Source organism: Amblyomma maculatum, chromosome 10 (assembly GCF_055883805.1).
Source record: "Amblyomma maculatum isolate TAMU_Amacu chromosome 10, ASM5588380v1, whole genome shotgun sequence".
NCBI lineage: Eukaryota > Metazoa > Arthropoda > Arachnida > Ixodida > Ixodidae > Amblyomma > Amblyomma maculatum.
Window position 1 is genome coordinate 29447244 of NC_139353.1, and position 22833 is coordinate 29470076.

General features: G+C 45.9%; 1 protein-coding gene across 2 annotated transcripts in view; it reads left to right on the forward strand.

Moving 5' to 3' along the window:
- The window catches only part of Dhc64C (dynein heavy chain, cytoplasmic), an 82800-nt gene that overhangs the window by 23218 nt on the left and 36749 nt on the right, over positions 1-22833 (forward strand). For both annotated transcript variants that reach the window (XM_084582355.1, XM_084582356.1), the window contains exons 13-32: positions 66-149; positions 922-1101; positions 1660-1977; positions 3362-3597; positions 4527-4599; positions 5163-5273; positions 5887-6006; positions 7037-7400; positions 7489-7634; positions 9414-9524; positions 9718-9927; positions 11160-11306; positions 11552-11718; positions 12283-12456; positions 13037-13202; positions 16439-16624; positions 17295-17498; positions 18328-18610; positions 20390-20641; positions 22592-22829. In XM_084582355.1, coding sequence (XP_084438481.1) covers positions 66-149; positions 922-1101; positions 1660-1977; positions 3362-3597; positions 4527-4599; positions 5163-5273; positions 5887-6006; positions 7037-7400; positions 7489-7634; positions 9414-9524; positions 9718-9927; positions 11160-11306; positions 11552-11718; positions 12283-12456; positions 13037-13202; positions 16439-16624; positions 17295-17498; positions 18328-18610; positions 20390-20641; positions 22592-22829 — 3770 coding nt within the window. The remainder of the gene's footprint in view (positions 1-65; positions 150-921; positions 1102-1659; positions 1978-3361; positions 3598-4526; positions 4600-5162; positions 5274-5886; positions 6007-7036; positions 7401-7488; positions 7635-9413; positions 9525-9717; positions 9928-11159; positions 11307-11551; positions 11719-12282; positions 12457-13036; positions 13203-16438; positions 16625-17294; positions 17499-18327; positions 18611-20389; positions 20642-22591; positions 22830-22833) is intronic.

Consider the following 22833-nt stretch of genomic DNA (forward strand, 5'->3'; position numbering starts at 1 on the left):
TGGCTCACTTTCCTGATTGTGCGGTGCATTCTTTCTTTTTTTTTTTTGCTTTACTCACATTCTAGGGCATCGGACTTGTGTGGGAGTCCTACAAACTGGATCCGTATGTCCAGAAGCTCGCAGAGACAGTCTTCAACTTCCAGGAGAAGGTGAGGAAGGGAGAAAGCTTGGCACTGTGCTCCATTTTATGCCAGTAGAATCAAGCTCTTCTGCTGGGTATTTTGGAACGAAAGAATGCTCTAGGGCTGTCCGTGCATCCGTGGACAGTGACATCAACAGCGAGACGTCACTGAGATAACTCCAAGACTGGATGTAGAGAAGGGCACCTGTAGTATTGCTGTTCTCTCTAGATGTGAAGAACTCAAAGAGGATTGCAGAATTGCTGGATAATATTGAGAATTCAATGCATAAAACGTCACAACAGAGCACCTCATCGGTAATATGGACGCTTCATGTGGTACACTTCTTGCATTGACATGCTGCCCGCCAGCATGCCGAAGCGCATCCCCCCCGTGCGATGCCGCTAGGCCTAGTTAGGCCTAGTTAGGCCTAGTCATACTCAGAATAGCTGGAAATTATTGATAATTCAGTGCATAAAACGGCACAACAGATCACCTTATCAGTAATACGGACGCTTTATGTGGTACACTTCCTGCATTTACATGCCAACAGCACATTCCCCCCATGCGATGTCACTAGGCCTAGCTAGGCCTAGTCATACTAGTGGGTGGTGCTTTAGGAGCAGCTGCCCCACTAATCGTAAGAGGCTTAATTCTGTTGGTTAAATATCTCAATCGCATTTGGGATCCAACAGGATAGTTTTACTCATGAGCACAGGGAACATTTCTTAGGAGTGTAGGCATCGGTATTCGTAAGAATTTCCCTGCTTCTGATGCTTCTGGATTTCTGGTTGATGTTCAGGTTGATGACTTGATGGCCATCGAGGAACAGATCGACATTGACGTACGCTCGCTGGAGACCTGCGCCTACAGTGCCTCTACGTTTGCCGAGATTCTCAACAAAATCCAGCGGGCTGTCGATGACCTCAGCCTGCACCAGTACTCCAACCTGCACTTGTGGGTCAGCAAGCTCGACGAGCAGGTAGGTGTTGCTATGCCAGTGGTGGTCACAAGTGCATTGGGAGACTTCTTTGCAAAAAACTAAAAATCTGTGTGTGATTGTGTGTGTGTGTGTGTGTGTGTGTGTGCACTTTCGTGTGCGTGTGTAATGTCTATTTCTGCTGTTCTACAGTGATTTTTAATATTGCAGTTGAAGCTTGATTAATTGGTTATCTTCATCTATGTACTATACGGCACTTTTTAGAGAGAACTGCTGCGGCCCTGTAATTACTCATGTATTGCCCATTAATAAAAGTTGCTCATATTTAGTGATTTTGAAAGGCCTGTTTCATATCTTTTCTTAAATCGAAATTGCCACACAGTCGTTCGTAAGTTTGATACAACAAAGCTATAAATATCTGACAAATTTGACCTAATGTGTCATTTCTAGCCCTGTAATTTCATCAGCCACGGCTTGGCGGCAAGTTCAACATCAGCAGCTCATTTGCAGTTTGCAATTTCACGTGTTTTTGTTTTTGAATTTTGTCATGGAGGCATGGTAGAGAATTGCCAAGGTGCAGTTTCTATTGAATTGCTACAGGTGGAGGCTAAGCTGGCTGGTCGCCTGGAGGCTGGAATCCGGGCCTGGACCCTGGCCCTGGAGGGCAAGAAGGGTGCTGCCGAGTCAGAGGCGGACGCCTCGACTACCACGCCGGGCGAGAAGGAAGGGAGCACGGTCCACCACCCTCCCGGGGGTGAGCCTCAGGTGCAGACACTGGTGCATGAAGTGCGCATCACCAACCAGGTGATGTACCTGAGCCCCAGCCTGGAGGAGTCTCGCTGCAGCCTACTTCAGCAACTCTTCGCCTGGCAGAACATTGTGCTCTCCCAGACTCGCATTCAGAGCACCCGGTACCAGGTGAGATTCGTTCATTCATTCATTCATTTCATTTTGGTAACTACCATATTTCCGCTATTATAAGCCGACCTGCTTTTCTAGCTTAAAAGTGAATAGGGTATGAGTATTTCAGTTAATGCGAAGGGATGGGTCGAGGGGGGTCCCTTTCAAAACATTTCTGTCTCACCATTCAGACATGTCAGCAATGCTCCCTTAGTTGCTTTTGAAGTGAAACCATCACTAGTACTAGGCAAAGCCAAGATCACCGTGGCCGCGAGTTTGACCTTCTAATGACTTTCAAGTGTGACCTTGACCTAATTGTGGCTGTCCATAATTCTGTGATTTCCACCCAAAAGTGTACTGTGTTTTCCTTTCCCCGAAATGTAACTTAAACTGAGCAGCAGCCCTGTGTTGTGGGATGTCAGCACCTGTTAAAGGCCCCCAGGTGTCCCAAATTACTCCATACCCACTACCAGACCTCTTTTGCTCTTTCTGCTTTCACTCCCACCTTTCTTACTTCCCTCTTAGAGGAGTTCAGGTGTCTTTAAGAAGTCTGACAGATACTGTGCCTTTCCTTTCTTGTAAACCAATTTAAAAAAAAAAAATGAAAATGTGACCTTGACCTGGTTAGGTCAGGTGTCCACCCAAAAGTATAAGGTGCTTTCTTTTCTCCAAAACCTATCTTGGAGAAAAATTGCGAAAAAAACAAACAACCACAGCTTGAAAGGCGATGTTACAGGGGCTATCAATGCAACACTCACAGCTTTCACTTCATTACTAGTTTCAAGCCATGCTACCCCAATAATTTTTAAAAATTGACATCCTTCAGGCTTCTGGTGCTGATTTTTTGTCGTATGTCACTGTAGAGGTGCACAGAGCTCCTATCGAATTCTCTAAGCCCACTTATTTTTATCAAGCTAGTCGGGAGGGGCCTAGGGGTTGTGACAGTAATCAGGAGGAGTGGCCTACTTATGCAAATGGCTTGTCGTGTTTGGCTTAGGATCGCACATGTAACTTATAACATGTCAGTAACCTTCTTCTAGCATTTCTTGTACTTGTCAAATTCTAGACTTCTAATTGTTTTCATTAGTAGTATTAAATGAACTCTTGCGGTATCACCACATTGACCTTTAAACGCTGCATGTTTTCTAAAATTTCAATACAGACGATTTCAGTTTGACTCTGTTGATTTATAGAGTTTAAAATTCCAAAATTACTGAGGCTACGGGGGATGCCTTAGTGGAGGCATCGGGAAATTTCTACTACCTGGCATCTCTCAGTACACGAGTGCCTCGCTTTCCTTCTACACCAAAAAATAGCTGTCCCGGATCCCGTGTTTTGGATTATTTCATGGTTCGAGGGCTAGAAGTTTGACTCTTTCCACTCGGTGGGCATCTTCATTCAGGTGGGGCTGGAGAGGCCTGCGGCACAGACCTACCGCAGCCTGCTGCGGGTGATGCAAGATGGCACCAATGTGCTGGAGAAGTGCTACGGCTGCATCGAGACCTTTGTGAAGGATGTGGACACGTACGTCAGTGAGTGGCTTCGCTACCAGGCCCTGTGGGACCTCCAGCAGGACATGCTGTACGCCCGGCTGGGCGATGACATCGGCCTCTGGATGAACACCCTTGTCGAGATCAAGTGAGCAGCGCCTGTCAGCCATTTTCCTTTTGGAACAGGGGTAGAAGTAAGGGCATCGAGTGACTGTACCGAGAATGGTGTGAAAGAAAAGGCCCGAGATGGAGCAGCGTGCCACTTGTTGTGCAGGGCAAGCTACTTCAATCTTTTGAGTCTGTTTCTTTTAAGGCGAAAGCCTTTCTTGGCTCATAAGTAGCGTCTGAAGAAATGTGTCAAGCGAGACAGATCTATAGCCAATCCAACAGTAGCCACAAACAAGGCAACATTGGCTAATTTGGCTCAAGTGTCTAAACATCAGGTAATCAAAAGCCCTAGACAAATCCAGAAAAGCCATAAACAGTTAAAACCCAATCCAGTAGCCACATAACAAGCCAGCATTGGCTAAATTGCCTGGAGTATCTAAAGATTGTGTAACCAGTAGCCGAAAGCCATACAAAAAAAGGGGAACAATTAAAAATAAAATAATAAAAAAGGCTCTCGCTTTACTGCACCTAAGCAGTCTTGACTGCTTCCTAGAATTTTTGTCCTTTACACGAAAACAGACTGATGATAGTGGAAACCGCAACTTTCATGTCAGTGGTTTGGCTGTAGTTTGTTCAATTGTAAGGCACTTGAAAAGCTGGTCAATAAAAAATAAATACTATAGAAGAACAGGCAGTTCTTTATCACGTCTCACGGGGAGGATGCCCTCCTGCATGTGTTCAGAAGCATTTAACAGATGGTGTTGGTTCTTGCACAACACTGTACTAGTTCAGATTCAGGTTGGTGAAGTGGTTCGATGAGTACCTTTGCTGGCTTTCTCTTTTTATAACCAGTTTCTGTAGATAATGTGTTGAGAGTAACAACTTTCTTCTTTGAGAATGTTTATGTTCCTGGCAGCTGGGAGTGATTGCAAGCATCTATTGAAATTTTTCCTCTTGCCTGCATTGCAGGAAGTCTCGCACCACTTTCGACACAACCGATGTCCGGAAGAAGATTGGTCCAATCATCATTGACTATGCTAAGGTATGTTTTAGTTTCATATCCCTGTTAGAGTTTTCTACCTGCCAGATGGATAAGAGCTTCTTGTCCTTGAGGGACTGACGCCACTGTGAAGAAATAATCAGACATGAAAGCTTTCATATTTGCTTCACGATAGCTTTAATCTTCGCATAAATTAGAAAGGGAACCGAAGCAATTAAAGCACTCGATCTTATTACTACCCTACGCAAAGTTTTGTTAACATGATGCAAAAGAGGCAGATCTCTGAACGTCAGGAGTTCGAACAGTTGTTACAGCACACTGGTGAGCTCTGTCCAGCATTTGAAAACATAAACACTGAAATGACGGATTGGTGCTCTGTAGGGTAAAAATTTGTGAGGAATATGTTATTGCCCACAGTCACCGTGCATGTATGTTGTGTGTTTCCAAGTGTAAGCATGGAGTAATCTTTAGCACCTCCCTGTTATTGGTTGCCCCCTGTGCTTGTTATGTCTGACCACATTTTGCCCTTGATGGCACCTCCCTGTTATTGGTTGCCCCCTGTGCTTGTTATGTCTGACCACATTTTGCCCTTGATGTCACTCTAGGTCCAGTCCAAGGTGACCCTGAAGTATGACTCGTGGCACAAGGAAGTTCTGGGCAAGTTTGGCCAGCTTCTGGGCAATGACATGGCCCAGTTCCACACCGCCGTCTCCAAGGTAACATAGCCCTCCCTTGTTTGGCTGGAGCTCTCAACACCACGTCTTTACTGCTGTTGCTGCTTGCCACATCATGACTTTTTTTTTTTTTGGTCTGCCCCGTTTCCATATATGTATTAGCTGCAACTTCTTCACTCACTTGATCCTATTGTATTCCTGAGCTGTGTTCTCACTTTTTCTATTTAGTCACATCTCTTGATGCGCGAGCTGTTTTAGCATCCTCTTTCACATACTGAGACTTCTGGAGCAGACCACCTTTCCAGGCTTGTTTTTTTTTTTGTTCTTATTTAGCCAGAGTGCCTTTCATGTATTTGATTTCATGTAATTATAATTCCTGAATATGGAGCCTTTCTCTAGCCAGCTTCTTGAGTTTCTTTGTAGTTCAGCTAGCACTGAGCCATCTCAGGTTTCATATAAAAAAAGTATCTTGTCATTTGTGGAAGCCACAGCAGAAAAAAAAAACTCAATGACTACATTTCATCACCTCAATTCAATTCACTATAATGGATGATAGCTGTAAAACATTTTGATTTGAGTTAGTCAGGGTTGTGGCAGGAATCCCTGTAGAGTTAGTTGTTGGGCTCACCGTGCCTTCTCTTTGGTTCGCTGGCAGTCTCGAAGCGAGCTGGAGCAGCAGTCTATAGATACGGTAAGCACATCGGATGCAGTGGCCTTCATCACCTACGTCCAGTCGCTGAAGCGTAAGATGAAGACGTGGGAACAGCAGGTGGAGGTGAGTCGACAACCTGAATTGCCAGTCATAGTTTGCTGCGGATGCATTGCTATGCGTCTAGTTATGGTTAAAGCCAGCGGGGCAAAATACCTGTAGGGAGGGCGGCACCCGACTTCATAAGGGTTATAGTACCCGTGGATTATAGCTGGCCAAAACGTCATTTTTGTTAATTGTACAGTCTAGTCTAATTAGTCTTTTTATGGCTATAGAATGAAACGTTACTTTGGTGCTGCCTGCATGAACTGCAGAGATAATGTGCGCAAAGGGCTGGTTGAAGTGCAGAAACACTGTAATAGTGTGGTATGTGTTTCCTCTCTCGAACCCTGTCGCGTGTGTAAAGGGGACACTATGTTTTTGGATAGCTTTTCCTAACTATGCAGCCAAGGCTAAGGGTTCAGAGGAGCTTTTGTCATGGTGTAGTAACACGATGTAGTAGTTCTGGTATATCTGGTGCCAGTTACGGTTTTGGTTTGGGTTCAAATTTTGTTTGAAATTATAGTTTTCAAGCTACCAACTACTCGGCAATGTCTTTCTTTAGACTGCTTGAGGCCTAAGTGAATGTAAATTCGCGGCTAACGAGTATCACATGCTGTGTACGTTGCTGAAACGAGCATTATGAAAGCATGCAAAAACCAGTGGGTAAACCCAGCTGAAGCATCCGACATACTCTTTGGGAGATTACCTTTGCTCAGCCTACTATACTGATTTCAAAATGCGCTGAACTAACATTGTACTGGCTTATGTTGTACAATCGCGATGTAACAATAGCATGCATATTTCCTTAATGGTGTAATATTCCAAAGCACTATCCGCGGGCTATATTCTGCAGCGCGGTGAAGTGATGCATTTCAGCTCTGTAGCTCTAGCTGCGTAGTCAGGAAAGGTGATGGGCCATTTGAACGGTTCTGTTAGCTCTACCTTCTTTATGGGCTGCTGAACCCGTCTCTCGTGACACTGTTGACAGAAGTGAAGTGCAGTCACACTGTTCCTGACGGTAGTCATCTACTCCTTTTGACCCTCCCCTCTGCAGCTGTACAAGGAGGGCCAGCGCATTCTGGAGCGGCAGCGCTTCCAGTTTCCCCACTGGTGGCTGCACGTGGACAACGTGGAGGGCGAGTGGTCAGCCTTCACGGAGATGATGCGCCGCAAGGACACGGCCATCTCCTCCCAGGTGGCCTCCCTCCAGATGAAGGTGGTGGCCGAGGACCGGTCGGTCGAGGCCCGCACGGCCGACTTCCTGGCCGACTGGGAGAAGAGCAAGCCTGTCCAGGGCTCCCTGCGCCCCAGCGAGGCCACATCCCAGCTGGCCATCTTCGAGTCTAAGTTCAGCCGCCTCAAGGAGGACCGCGAGAACCTGGTCAAGGCCAAGGAGGCCCTCGAGCTGCAGGAGCCAGGTACGGTCCCTCACTCTTCTTATGTGGTTCATAAGCGTTGGCGCCTTTTTGTCTTGTATAAGAGCTTCTGTTCCTTCCTTGCTCTCAGGTGTAATCTCACCGGGTGACGAGCGGCTGCACGTGGCTTTGGAAGAACTGCAGGACCTCAAGGGTGTCTGGTCAGAGTTGGCCAAGATCTGGGACCAGATCGACCAGATGAAGGAGCAGCCCTGGCTGTCGGTGCAAGCTCGCAAGGTAGGGGTACTCCCTCACACTCTTTTTCAGTCGCACATTTTGCACATTGTGTACTCTTTTTATGCCCTTCATGTGTATGGAGGGCATGGTGCGGGTGGAGCTTTCATTTAAATTATAAACGGTCTTATAAAATGACACCTGTTTTGCATGGTGCATACTTGGTTCTTTTTCGGGGGCTTTTGAGTTTGAGTTTATTTTGATTTAGACAAAACTGTCTGGGTGAAGAGGGCTAAAGGTGACACGCGTGGTCACCTGACTGGGCCCTAGACACCCTACATTCATGCAGACATAGTTTGGAACACAGCAAGAACACCCATATGTCTGTCAGCAGGGTTTATTTAGTGTCCTCAGGTTTTGGATCTGCACTTTTAAAATTGTGAAAACATGTTGCATTTTATATGTTCACAAGCCAGAGAAAGTATAATGTTCTTCCATATCTACATGACGTGTCGCATAATCTTATGAATGTTTTAGACAAATATGGTGTGGATGCTTTATGTTTGTTTTTGTTTTTTTTCCGGCACCCTGCAAGCTTTTAAACACTTTTCACCTGGAAAAGAACAAGAAGCGTCTACGATACGCAGCGGATGTCATTTATAAGGCTGTCCTCACTTGTAGTCCTACTTATAATCTACAGACCAGTAGCTGCTTAAACAATCATTTTAGAAGACTCATGCATACCTTGGATGAGGTCGAGAAGGCGAATCTGCCAGTTCATTGCCGAAGTTGTGAATACTGTCTCCCTAAGGCCAGTGAAGCTGAGATCACAGGAAGAAGGGGACAACTTAAATAGAATTATCAGGACTGCTTCCATCTTTCACTTGTAGCTTAATTAATGCGTTACTTCCTCATATGTTATCATCCTTCAAAAATAACTCAGATTCCTGTGCGCATGACTTTTGTGTTGCATTTTTCTTTTTTCTCCTTCCGTGCGCTAATGTATGCGTCTATTCTGTGGATTTGCATTTAATCACTAGTAGAAGTTTTCATTGTGGCTTCACCTTTATCTTGCACTTGATTGTACGATTACACATGCATTCGGTCTGTGCAAGCCGTAGTGACAACTAGTTTTTCGGACTCTCTCAGGGCTGCGGAAACGTCGGAAAAAATTAAATTTTTCAAATCAGGTCAAAACTAAGAAAAAAAATTGCTTTACATAAAGTTCTGATTGCAACTGTGGCGGAGGAAGGGGCTGGCAAGTGCTTGTTCTGTTGCCTGACGGTCTCGCCGCGCAGTGCTTACAGAGACGACTGGTGGCAACAGACATTCAATGGTCATAATGCCTTCGGAACGTTACTGGCAGTGAGGTCCAAAATATGAAACAATCAATCGTGATCCATCTAAAATTTGGGCTGCTCGTATACATAATAACTATGGAGCATTTCACAGTGCCACAAAAAAGTTTGAATAATAAAGCATGTGCAAAAAATCGGTGGTCTCTCCAATTGACCCACACCAGCACCCTTTTAAGTTATGTATACCTCCTTCTGTACTTGCTCTTATGACCATCCGTTTCATTAGTGAGACAGGAATTCGATCAGCATGGGCTTACATTGCAGACCAGCACCATTCTGAGCATAGATTTATCATCATGCTATTTTTGGTGCAGTTTGGAAAAGGTGAACATTTGCACTGCTATCATTTCAGTTGAATGGTCGTTTGAGTTGCAGGGGCAGTAATATGCACTTGGGTCATCTTTTGTTCGCACCATCAGCGTTCAAAGACTATCTGCATTTTAGTAAACATCCTTCACCAGCGTATTTTTCTTTTCTTCCTCAGCTGCGCCAACAACTGGATGGCCTGCTGAACCAGCTGAAGGAGCTGCCCGCACGTCTGCGGCAGTACGCCTCGTACGAGTACGTCAAGAAGGTGCTCATGGGTTACACAAAGGTGAGTGGTACCACTCCTAGCAAATTATTATTGTTTTAGCAATATTATTTTTGTCTAAGAAATTGCTTGTAGAACTTTTGGACCTTTATTGTTTTTAATGGAGGGGTACCCGAACCACTTTAATCTTTTAAACTGTAGCCTCTTCACTGTCCTCGTGACGAGTGTTGCCAAGAGGTTTGCGTTGCCTTGACAGGTGAACGTGATGATTGTGGAGCTCAAGTCGGACGCCCTGAAGGAGCGCCACTGGAAGCAGCTGATGCGGCAGCTGCGCGTCAACTGGGTTTTGTCCGAGCTCACCCTGGGCCTGGTGTGGGACATTGACCTACAGCGCAACGAGGCCATCGTCAAGGACGTCATCCTGGTCGCCCAGGGAGAGATGGCCCTCGAGGAGTTCCTCAAGCAGGTTCGCTGGCTTTGGCACTTTCGATTGAAATGCACTCTGGATTTTGGTACTTTAATAAGCAAATTAGTCCTTTTCTCACTTAGAACAACCAAACTTTACTACAACTGCTTTAATGTCCTGATTGGTATGTGCCGTTTCACCTCTGAAGCAAAAATCCGTACCCTTTCATGAAGGTTCTAACCAAACAACCCTCTGTCTGAGCTTTGCAGCCTTCCCAGCTGCATAACCTTAACTTTCAAGATGTCTATGGCTGCAGATCTATCATCGGCTCACTCTCACTGTTTGGGGCACAAAGTATGCTAATTGTTCTATTTTTAGAAGCCGGACGGCCCTTCTTCGTCCCGTTAAAACCCCTTTGAGCAGACTTCCTTCCACCAATCAAATGCACAGGAACACTAAACATATTCATAGCTATCAAACTGCCGTTTCCTCCACATGCAGACCACCTTTTGTTTTTATTTTTTCACCTTGATTGTAACATTCACATCAATTTTATGCGAAATTTTCCAGAAAAAAGGTGTGGGTTAGAATCAAGTGAATAGGGCAGCCGAAAAGCACAACTTATGTCTGATAACTGCAGTCAGCTACATAAAAAAAAAAAAAGGGGAAGATTAGAGCCTTTCCTGTGGTGGCAGCACTTCTCATTTGCCAGAGGGAAACCTGGAACATTTAAGGCAACTGGTCGTACTAGCGTCAGAAGCTTTAACTTCGTTTCAAGCTTATAATTGAGGTGTAGAGTGGCTGCTACTGGAAGCAGGGACATCAGGCTGGCATAGCTTTCAAAATGTTACGGGGAAAAGGAAGAATAGGTTTCTGAGCCATGGCTGGGATTTACATAGTAGTCTGTGGTCTTGTCCTTTGAGGGTAAAAAAGAAAAAAAAAAGACGACTGCATTCAAAGATAACAGTGGTGGTGTCAGTTTGAGGCCCGCAGCCGTTTTTGTAATCTCTGGACTTGCGAGTTCTATTTAAAGAGGCATTCTTTTCACCAGAGCTCTTTTCACTACCACAGTGTTTGGGTGTGGTAAGGTAGTGTGCAGGATTTTGTGAATTTGCTACAAGTTCGGCATGATATTATGTGTTACATCCTCTGGTTTTTCACGTACCCAGCTGTGGAGCCAGCATATGTACCAGGCTATCTGACCTAATGAAATTACGCTTGATGCAACAAGGTCTGGTATGCAGTGTTCAGGCTCGTAGATCGTGCCCTAATGTTTTAACGTACGTATGCAGGTGCGTGAAGCCTGGCAGAACTATGAGCTGGACCTGGTGAACTACCAGAACAAGTGCCGGCTCATCCGCGGCTGGGATGACCTTTTCAACAAGGTCAAGGAGCACATCAACTCGGTCGCCGCCATGAAGCTCTCGCCCTACTACAAGGCAAGGCTTCCTTCCACATTGCAGTTAATGAGCCTTTCACGTCCTTTGATGCAGTGTGTCTCATGGAAATTCAAGATTATACGGAATTGCCATTGCTAGTGTGAATGATATAGCCCCTAGCCTTATACACCAGGAGATGTTCATTTTATTTTACTCTCGCCACTTTTTGGAGCCTACAAATTTCATTTTTTGATATTTCGTTTTTGGAAATGGTGGCTGACTTGTTTCACTTTGTTTTATGACAGGAGTTTGAAGAAGATGCTCTGGCATGGGAGGAGAAGCTGAACCGCATCAACGCCCTGTTCGACGTGTGGATCGACGTGCAGCGGCGCTGGGTCTACCTGGAGGGCATCTTCTCCGGCAGCGCCGACATCCAGACCTTGCTGCCCATGGAGACCTCTCGCTTCACGAGGTATGCGCAACTCTAGACTGCGCTTGCCGTTTCTGTTTGAGAGGCTTGTCTGTTGTGTGAGCCTATTTGAACAATCTTGTGCATTGGCAATTGTACCCAGACACGGCAGCTGTAGACCAGAGTATAATAAGTACATTAGGCTCAAATTTGTTTCTTCACTGGTTGGATACGGATCAAAAATTCAGCAGGAAATGCTTATCCTTTAGAGCAAGAATTCCCAATCTTTCTTACCCTGGGGAAGCCCAAATGGCTTTAGAAAGCTGTTGAAGAACTCCACATGTGATGGCTTCAGCATTATCCTGCCTAATGTGCCCACAAAAGAAATGCCAGTGCACAGGCCTCAAGAAGTGTCAGTTATATTGACTGCCTGAGTAGAGAAATAGTCTGCTCTGAATAACTAGTCTGAAACTAAAGTAGGTAAAACGCTTTCGACATCAACACAGTAGGTCGGAGGCTGGTTTATAATCCTTCATGCTTGAGTTAATGTGGCTCTAGCTTTGCTTTTTAGTTTTTCCTCACCTGTATAACGTCCTGCTTGTCTCCCGGTCTTGTGTTTCCTTTCAGCATCAGCTCGGAGTTCCTCACTCTGATGAAGAAGGTGAGCAAGAGCCCGCTGGTGCTGGACGTGCTCAACATCCAGGGGGTGCAGCGTTCCTTGGAGCGTCTTGCTGACTTGCTGGGCAAGATCCAGAAGGCCCTCGGAGAGTACCTGGAGCGGGAGCGCTCATCATTCCCCAGGTGAAGACCCACGTTGGCTGTAATCATAGTGTCTACCACCCGCTGGAGGAGTTGTTGCGGACCAGGGTTGGCATTCAGAGTTTGCGTCGTTATCGAATCGAGTCATATGATCGGTCGAAGTGTTAGAACCGGGTGTTGCTACCACATCCAGTTCCGGCATTTCCTCCAATCAGATGATTTGAGGTTTGGGAGATAGCGCCATTTTTGATAAAGGCACAAACTCTAAAACGTACCCTGGTATATCAGGTTTAGGCATCTTTAAGTTTTTTCCATGCAGAGGCCGCGAAGAATAAGTTCTTATCTAGATAAGGGGAAGGCAGCATCATCGCCTCTTTACCGCACTGAAATTGATACAAGCGAATGGTAAAAAAACTGGTGGCCTGATGTCCACTTGGAAGCCATTCAAAGAAGCAGATAGGGAAGAAAAACCCTGACTGCTTGAGTGGCTGCGTTACTAGCACATTAAAAGCTGCTTCATAAACGCTCTTTTGCGACTGGTCACATATGTGCAGTTCAGGGTGACTTCTTCTACTGTGTTCGCGCGACCCACCTTGGTTTTCATTCCGTTTCTCGCCCACAGGTTCTACTTTGTGGGCGATGAAGACTTGCTGGAGATAATCGGCAACAGCAAGAACATCCCCCGGTTGCAGAAGCACTTCAAGAAGATGTTTGCCGGTGTGTCCTCCATCATCCTCAACGATGACAACACTCTCGTCACTGGACTGTCTTCCAAGGAAGGAGAAGAGGTCTGTCTGTCTGTCTCTCCCCCTGGCTTTGTGTGTGCGACATGCATGTCTATCTTTGGTATTTGCGCCAGCATGTTCTGTTCTCGGCTGGCAGGTCCCTGAGTGCTTTAAAAAAAAAGATGTGCCACATAGCACGTGCTAATACTGGAACCATAAATGTTTCAGGGGGTATGAGGGTTAAGGGGGGACACTGGTCTTAAAGCCATTTTCTTTAATTTTTGAACTAAAGTGATGAAACTTGGCACACGTGTGCAGTTCCTGGTGCTGATTCCAAAAATATAATTAGTTTTTCTCTGAACCAATTAGGCGTTGAGATAATTAAGAACAATGGTGCACTTGCTGTGAAAACAATAGGAAAAAAACCACTTCACAAAATCTTCTTATTAGCATATAGCTATATACTAGAATGAATAAGGAACACAATGTTGCAAGCAGATTTTTGATTTAATGATTATTTTTCATTTTATTGCACATTGAAGTTTAGTAGTTGTAACATGGAAACACAGTGGTCACAAAAAGTGCCATTTTAAAAAATTTTAAAGCAATAATTAAGAAATCTGCTTGCAACATTGTGTGCTCCACATATTTGGCTTAATGCTGAAACAAAAATCATTGCTGTATCTGCAATGGGTGTTGAGATATCGCATTCACCAACTTGACAGGAGACCAAAATTCACATCTTGAGAAAATGAGAAAAACAAACGGAAGTCGTTTTTAATCACTAAAAGTAAAAAATATGTACATGTCAACTACCAGACATTGTTAATATGCCCCAGGGGCATAGTCATTTTGAGCACTACCACCTTTGTGGCGCTTTTTCAGAGCACGCTGCAAATTTTCTGCCGATGCACGCTTGCTTGTAGATGCAACGGACCGAAGCTTGTCCTTTTCTACCATACGCCGCACACTTCTTTGGCCAGGATTCAAACACAGCTCGTTCAAAATTCCTACCGAGGTCCTTTGGTACCCTATATTAAACTTCAAGACTGCTTCTGCAACTGCGGCCTCAACACTGAAGAGGGATGCGTGCCTTTCTTTTGGTGCCAGTGCCCATATGAGAGAGTGCAGGCTCTCATTATTATTTTGGGTTTTTCCCTTTGCACATCGCTCAAGGAGCTTCTTGTCAGAGAGGCACTCATAAATTGGTCGCAATGCCTTGCATACATGACAACGTTCAATTCATCGTACAGCTTCCGGACTGACTCCGCGCATTCAACGGTCACTTTCTCGGCTGCACGCGTCGCGGCAGGCGTCAGCTTTTCTTTTACGTAGCTCTGCCACGTTTTCGTGTGCAGTCCACGATGGGAAATATTCATCGCGGCAAAGATGTCGTTGAATGCAGTCCGCCGGTTGCCGGTACTTTGAATCGCGCGCGCAGCCAGAATGTTCACAGCGAAAGGATTTACACTTTGCTTTCCGTCCACACGCGGCGAACTCCACGCCGATGCCTTGTCGCCGCAGTTGACACATGTCAAGAAAAGCTTGACAGCGAGGCCGTATCCGCGATCACCTCGGCCGATTTTAACACTCCCTCCACACGTTTTACACTTTGCACCGTCAAGAAGGCTGTTGATCGACTCGATGCAAATCATGGCGAAGCTCGTCTCATCAAGCGGGCAGATCGTGGCATCGCTGGCGGCAAAGTCTGTCTTACGTTTCGTTGCTGGCGTTGAATCCAACTCCCACAGTTTGGCGTCGGCTTTTCTCTTTTCACTTGCCAGATCGGAAGGCGTCAGAAGCGTTGTATCGTGACGAACGCGGCTGACGACGTCTGAAGTGTGCTCGCTTGACGGGCCCGCTAGGCCTAGCTGATCCGTAGGTTCGTCGACACGGTCACTGGACGCAGGAATCTACTCGTTTTCGGCGTCTCGCAACACCAAAGCACCTTTCTTAGCATTGCCGATGGACGACTTTTTCCTTTTTTTTGCCGTATTTATGACGCATCGCAAACTTTCTCGTTGGCGTAGACATCGCTGCGAGATCTCCGAGGCGTTCGAGGCTGACAGCACTAGGCAAGATGGCGTCTAAGGGCACGGCTCCGACTGCCCTGACGCGCACAGCAGACGACGCGAGACGCGAACGGCCAATCACAGGGTCCCTTTTTGTCACATGCACCGAAGCAACGAATAGGAACGTGTGCTGCGGCTTTTTTTCTTTTCTTTGTTTGTATCGGACCAATGAGCAAAACGACGCGCAGGAGCGCGAAATTTGAAGGCGAAAAGCCACTCTTTCGAAAGAGACCAAGATCGCCGTGAGCGCGGCCGTGGAACGGAAGCTATACTTTTTTGAAAATGCGCTATTTTAGTGAAAACATCAGCTTGAAATGAGCCAGCCGACTTGTTATAAATTGATATTACGCCTCAAGTATTGACACGAGAGGTGAGAAACTTGGTGGAATCAGAGAATAATAGTTGTAGATTCTAATACTTCAGTTTTCTAAAAATTGATTTTTGGGCGATTTTTCCGCCTTCAAGACCCGTGTCCCCCCTTAAAATTGCTTTTATTTTCCAACGTACCTTGTTGAAACTTGGCATGCAAGGGCAGAATAGAATGCTGATTTCAAACGTGCTCTTAGATTTCAAATATCTTGTCTCGAAGATAAGATATAAATGACTATACTAATTAGGTTGTTTCTCACAGCCTATAATGGTAATTTCAAGTTTAAAAAGGCCTCTTTTAGGAACATACAGGCATTCCAAAAGGTCTGCCGCACATCCTAAAGCTTTGTTGTTATTTTTTCCTAACTGTGACATATTGTTAATTACACATAATTTTCGCTAATTACTTCTACATACTTTTTTGTTTGCCAACATTAATATTTATTTATGAACAAGAAAATGAAATTATATGAATTTCCTTATATGTGCATGTTCCTAAATAGAAGTTTTCTTTAATCAGAAATTTCCATAACGGCCAGTAAGTAACGGACATGTTATTGCTCCATATAGAATAGTCTTCCTAATGATGTTTCATAAATCTAACAGCAAATTTGGAATCTGCATACTGTTCTACACTTGCATGGTAAGTCTCAGCAAGACATGTTAAAAGAATGTTTTCAATGCCCTCATACCTGCTTAAATGTTTTGAGACAGTACTGTTCTGGGCACTGGGTGCCTTGTGGATACAAGTTGCGTGATGTGCTAGAAGTGTTTGTGACATGATTGCATCAACTGGACAGTGAATGTTCTCTTTCTGCACGATTGGCTGTGTGCTCAGAAGACAGCTCTGTCGTGCAGATGGTGTTCAGCACTCCAGTCTCCATTGCCGAGAACCCCAAGATCAACGAGTGGCTGACACTGGTGGAGAAGGAGATGCGGGTGACGCTGGCCAAGCGGCTGGCCTCGGCAGTGGCTGAGAGTGCTCCCTTCAAGCGGGGCACCATCGACCAGCAAGAGTACATGGCCTGGACTGACCGCTACCAGGTGTGTACAAAAAGGGCATGCGGGCTATTCAATGCAAGACAGAGCGTTGCCACCCAGAAGAGTGTATGGGTTGACGGGAAGAGGACGAGCATTATTTTTTATCACCAATATTGCCAATGTTAATGGAGCTAGCGCAAAAACTGTTGTGATGGAGCGGCGTATGATGGAACACCTTATTACCCTCCTGTTTTAAGCTAGGGATAAGTGGCATTTCCCGGACCCTTTAACAATGGCTCAACTGCAGCAGTATACGGTTGCCACATTTTGGTGGAGGTGAAACGCAAGGTGCATTTTGTACTGCGCGATGTCAGTGCACACCGAGGAACTCCAGATGCTCGAATTTATCCTGCGCTGCTCATAGCCTGAACAGCACCCCACAATCCCCATAAGCCCCATAAAGTCCCATAAGTGAAGCTAAACCTTCATTTCCTTACTCCTTATAAACTTTAGCTTTAGATGCTTCGATGAATATTAATGCAGTATTCCACTTTGTTCTCATAGTGTTGATGTGATGCAGTACTCCTGTCATTTTAACCGCAACAGCACTGCTGTTAGCGTTCACTTCCAAGTGCTGCATGCCCCTTGCACCTAAGGAAGGTGATCATCGAGGCATCAAGGAACGGAGGCGACGGTTGACAATGGTAGATCTCGTGGTTCTTCTCCCATGCAGAGCCAGATAGTGGTCCTGGCAGCCCAGATCTCCTGGTCAGAGGATGTGGAGGCTGCTTTGCAGACGATGGAGAAAGCCGGTTCGGATGCCAGCAGCCAGCCCCTGGAAGAAGTGCTCCAGTCGGTGGAGCAAACACTCAATGTGCTCGCTGACTCCGTGCTCCAGGAGCAACCACCACTACGACGCAAGAAGCTCGAGCACCTGGTGGGTGGTGCCAGTTTATTTGTTTATTTATTTATTAGAACACTAGCAGCTGTAAGGGGCATGATTCCTTGTTCAGCTGCATCTTTGGCACAACATGAAGGCGAAACTACGGTAACAACAGAGGAGGCTTGCATCACAGATGTGTGGCGTCTTCTGTGGGTAGTGGTGTGCACTAGTGTTTGTGCCCTTAAGCTGTGCATGCCTGTGCATATAGAGGGCAAGGCAAACAGTGCAGTCGGTGCTGTGAATAGTTCTAGTGCAGCCGTAGTTTAGTAGGGTCAGTATTGTAACACATTGCCATTGTTACCATTTTGAACGCTTGCTGAGCCACATTTGCTGTGCTATTGTAGTCACTGTAGTTAGCATATTTACAGTACAGTAATAATAACCGTCCCTGAATTGAGCATTACTTCGATAGAATAACTGGCAATCACTTTTCTTATTATTATTGGTTAACTCATCTATTCATTCATTCCTTTCTGTACAAGACAAACGAAAGTCTCCAAGGAAGGCACATTTCAGCCTTTGTCACACTGCTAGGTTATGTAGTTCCTGCAATTTGCTTGTGTATGTTTTCGTTCCATGCAATGTCTCTTGGTTCACCTTCTTAGATAGAAGTAATATTCGCTTTTTTACTCATCAAGTGAGGTGTAGTTAGTGGAAAAGCAGTACTTCTTACCCTTGTGTCGAGAAAGCCAGCAAACAGTGCACAACAGTGCCAGCGTCTGTCATGTTCGTTCACACTTTTGCTGTGACATCTTGCATGCCTTTGACGCTGACCTGAAGTTTTGCTGCTTTGTTTTTTTTCTTTTCCCTCTCTCTTTTTCAGATCACCGAGTTTGTGCACAAGAGGGACGTGACCCGTTCACTGCTCAAGAGTGGCGTCCGGGGGCCCCGGGACTTCCAGTGGCTGAGCCAGATGCGCTTCTACTTCGATCCGCGCCAGGCCGAGGTGCTGCGCCAGCTGTCCATTCACATGGCCAATGCCCGGTTCAGCTACGGCTTCGAGTACCTGGGTGTGCAGGACAAACTGGTGCAGACTCCGCTCACCGACCGTTGTTACCTCACCATGACACAGGCCCTGGAAGCACGACTCGGAGGCTCACCCTTCGGTGAGGAGACAAGAGCATTTGCTGCTGCATTTGGGGCTCAAGTGACGAAGTATCTTGCCTCACGGTGCAAGACACTGCAGTTTTGGAAGAACTGGAAATATACAATAATAATTAATAATCTTTTATTAAAAAATGATCTAAAACAACATTAAGTGGCATGTTGCATTCAAATCTTGCCAATGTTATGGTGTAACTGGTTAATTCGGAAACCCAGTTTATTCAAGCATTTTCACGGTCCAAATGCCTGTTATCTGTGATGTTGCAGCGTAGACCCATTATAATGTAGGTCGCTGGGGCATTATTTTGAGTTCAAACTACACGCCAGATGAGTAGCACCCCTTTAAAAAACGCCTTATTAATCAATCAACGAAAAGCAACCCACTAAGTGGATCCGTTTCACGCTTAGATTAGTGTTAGAATACAGTGCTCTGTGCGACCACGAAAATAACCATGACCACTGCTGCGGAACTGCATGTGCGCTTCTTGTCAGCGCATACCCAAAAAGTGGTGTGACGCATATGCATAAAAAGGACAAAAGCAAAATATCTACAGAGGGGAAAGAGTAGCTGTTGAGCAATCTTTTGCAAGATGGGAGCAGTGTGCAGAAACTGGAGGAGAGGGAAGCGAGCGTGTCACACCATAAACACCTGATGTGGCAGGCTGTGCCATGCAAGGAGTGCACTTGCGGTTTTTCACTGTCACCAAGACGATTTCAAAACTGCACTATGACTGGTATTTCACATAATAAGCGGTACGGCTTCACATAGAGTCCTATGGGAGGCAGACCGGTTGCCGGCAGAAGCCACGTTGCAACTGGTCCCGCACTGTAATTGCACTGTAATTACATCGTAATTACATTGTAAGTGGTCTGCACTGCAGTGCGGTAAAACCTCGATAATATTGACTCGGTTAATTCAAAACTTTGGATCGCTCGATGCAAAGTGAGGCCGAAACTATGTGATCGGACTGCTCTTGGAGGCCGGGTCATGCTTTCATCGTAATGCCTGCTGTCATGTGCACTTCAGAGGTGCTCGAGGCCGTTTTGACAATCTCTTGCTGTGCTGGTCATACCTGCATGCAGCCACCAAGTATGGAGCCCTTTCGAATTGACACAGTGTCTGAATTGGCAAGCGTCCGAAGCCATAGACGAGTTAGCGTTTGGGCAGGATCAAGCTGGCAGTTTGAATTATCCAGATTATTTAGTTAACGGTGCTCAAATTAGAGTTCTTACTGTATTGTGATGCTCCTATTCATAACATTACGGTGTCCAATGTTCTCGATTTTGCAATGTTTTTTATTGCACTGCACTGGAGAACGCTGTGTTCTTAAAGTTCAGTCAAAAGAAGTTCCTTTCCTAACAACATGCGGTTTTGCGACATACGTTAGACTTGGAAGGGAAAATTAAAGCAAGCTGTTGGGCATGCGTAGAAATAATAATTGGTTCACGGGAAGGGGAAGGTGCAGTATCTTTCACACTTGTTTCTGTGGACACCTGGACCGTGCCTTAAGGGAAGGAGGAAGGTAGGCATGAAAGCGCGACGAGAGAAAGAGATCACCTGGGAATCTCTAACCTGCACTGATATCGCACAGCACAGGAAGGTCAGTGCAAAAGATCCCCAGGTGGTTGAAATAACTCTGTAGCCCTCAACTACAGCTCCTCTTTCCTCTTCCAATTTCCCACCTTCCTCCATTCCCTTACAGTATGGTTCAGGTGTCCACATACAGATATCTTGTTTGAGACATACCATACCTTACTGTTCGTTCTCCTTCTGTGCACAGGACCGGCCGGCACTGGCAAGACGGAGTCCGTGAAGGCCCTGGGACACCAGCTGGGCCGCTTTGTGCTGGTGTTCAACTGTGACGAGACGTTTGACTTCCAGGCTATGGGGCGCATCTTTGTCGGCCTCTGCCAGGTGGGCGCCTGGGGCTGCTTCGACGAGTTCAACCGGCTGGAGGAGCGCATGCTCTCGGCCGTCTCTCAGCAGATCCAGATGATCCAGGAGACCCTGCGCAGCCGCGAAAGTGGAAAAGGTGGGTGCCCGGCACCTTCCCGCCGGTACACTACCTTATTTGAATGATTCTGAATCTATTCGAATGTAATTCGAGTTCCCCAAATTTATAAAAGAAAAGGTACACTGGTAGACACTTTCCACAATGAAAGTACATTTGCCTAGCTGGACAACTCGACCCTGCTTCTGATCATGCATTTCATTGGTATATGCCGCAAGCTTGGCCTCCAGCTCTGAAAAGCATCCCGACTGCAGTCTGCAGAAGTGTCTTTACTTGGCGTCACGGTCTAAACATTTACCTTGCTGTCGCTGCCACTCACGCATAACCCGTTAAGAAGCTTCGAACTTGCAGCCCACTGCGCAGTTTGTTTCATCGGCGCAAGTGATGCCCGCCCTCTTGAACGCTGCAGTAAATGAGCGGCGAATGGTTTGTAAACGTGGAGAGCCTATGACGAACCATGTGGCCGGCCATCAAGTCAAACACTACGAATCGAGGCAGCACGAAAGAATGAAACCTAGCGATGTTTGCTCTTCCATCAAGCATTGACACTCCCCAGAAGCACCATCGTCTCACGTGACTGAACGGGCCTATGTGCAAGAAGCTGATGTCTCCACGATTGGAGTAGCGGCCATTGCATCATCTGTCAAACTCCTTTAGGCCCTGTGTGCACAGTAAAGGTAAAAGAAAAAAGAAAAATATTTCCTGTGAAGCATGCGCAATAACTGAATTCTGCTTAGAGATGTAGAGCAAAACAAACTTGCTGTCGCATCCCTGATACGTCGTTCACTTCGCTTTTATTGGCAGTGCCATGCTTTGGTGTCGATTGTAAGTTGATTGTCCCTGCTTAAAATTTTCAAATTAAGAAAAAATCTGGTTGACTTAGTCATGTAAATACGGTACTGTGTCTCCTCTATAGCACATCATCAGGACGATATGGCAGCGCTTATGCAGGAAGCTACACTTGGGCAAACAGCACATATCTTATGGTCCACGGATATAATGAAGTTGATTCCGAGGGAGGGTAACTGCAGCAGGAAGCAGAAGAGACATAGTTGGACATACGAGAAAAGCATTGACATGGGGGAGACTTTTGTTTTGTTTTCTCCAGTTGGGATATTGACTGTGAGCCTTGGACATACGATTGATACAAATTTTATGAAGGGCCCATAATGAAAAGCTAGTCCTTCTCGCTGTGATCATATATACTCTGTTTACACAAATATGACGCAACTTTTTCCCGCACGTCATCGGCTTCAGAACTCCTCTCGCCTTTCACTCGAAACAAAGCTGCATTATGACGCAATATTTTGCTTCTTGCTGTCCAAGATGATTACAGCAAGCTTCACCACGATACTCTCAAGCTGCTAGGAGAAACCAGCCTATAGTAGATAACATTGGTGCCATGCACTGTGCACAGAGAAAGTAGAGCATGGAAAGAAGGTGGCATGAACCATTCAGAATAGGGAAGGCACCTGAAAAGGAGAAGTAGGTCACTGCTACGTGGCATACTGCGCAGGTTGTGTGTGAGAGTTTGCGCGCATTTCTGGAGAGTCGCTTCTCAAATAATATCGACATAAGTCATAGCTGCTGTATTTTTGCTCATTGTCCCCATTGTTTTCGAGCCTTCGGCTATAGCTAGCTTGAAAAGGCGGAGGTCTCTATTTTGTGTTGTTGTCGTGTGGTCTTGGACTCTCTCCTTGCACCAAGTTCGTAGTTGCGCTGCTTACTTGCTGCTAATATTCTAAGTGCCCGACCTACATCACTCTTCCTCATAAATAATGTCTTTTCATTTTACTGTTTGATAATGGTCAAGGCACACAACTTACTTTGGATTTTCTGTCTGTGAGAAAGAGAGTATAGTCACTCTATTAAGGCACCAGACACCGCATTGTCTCTACTCCCTCTGAATATTGCCATGGTAATCTTTTTTTTTTTTCATCACTCCATCATCCCCTATTTTTTTCATTGCAGAGCAACTCTCCGTGGAGCTGATTGGGAAGCAGGTGCGGGTGAACCCAGACATGGCCATCTTCATCACCATGAACCCAGGCTATGCGGGCCGCTCCAACCTGCCCGACAACCTCAAGAAACTGTTCCGATCGTTGGCGATGACCAGCCCTGACCGTCAGCTCATTGCCCAGGTCATGCTCTTCTCGCAGGGCTTCCGCTCGGCCGAGAAGCTGGCCTCCAAGATAGTCCCCTTCTTCAAGTGA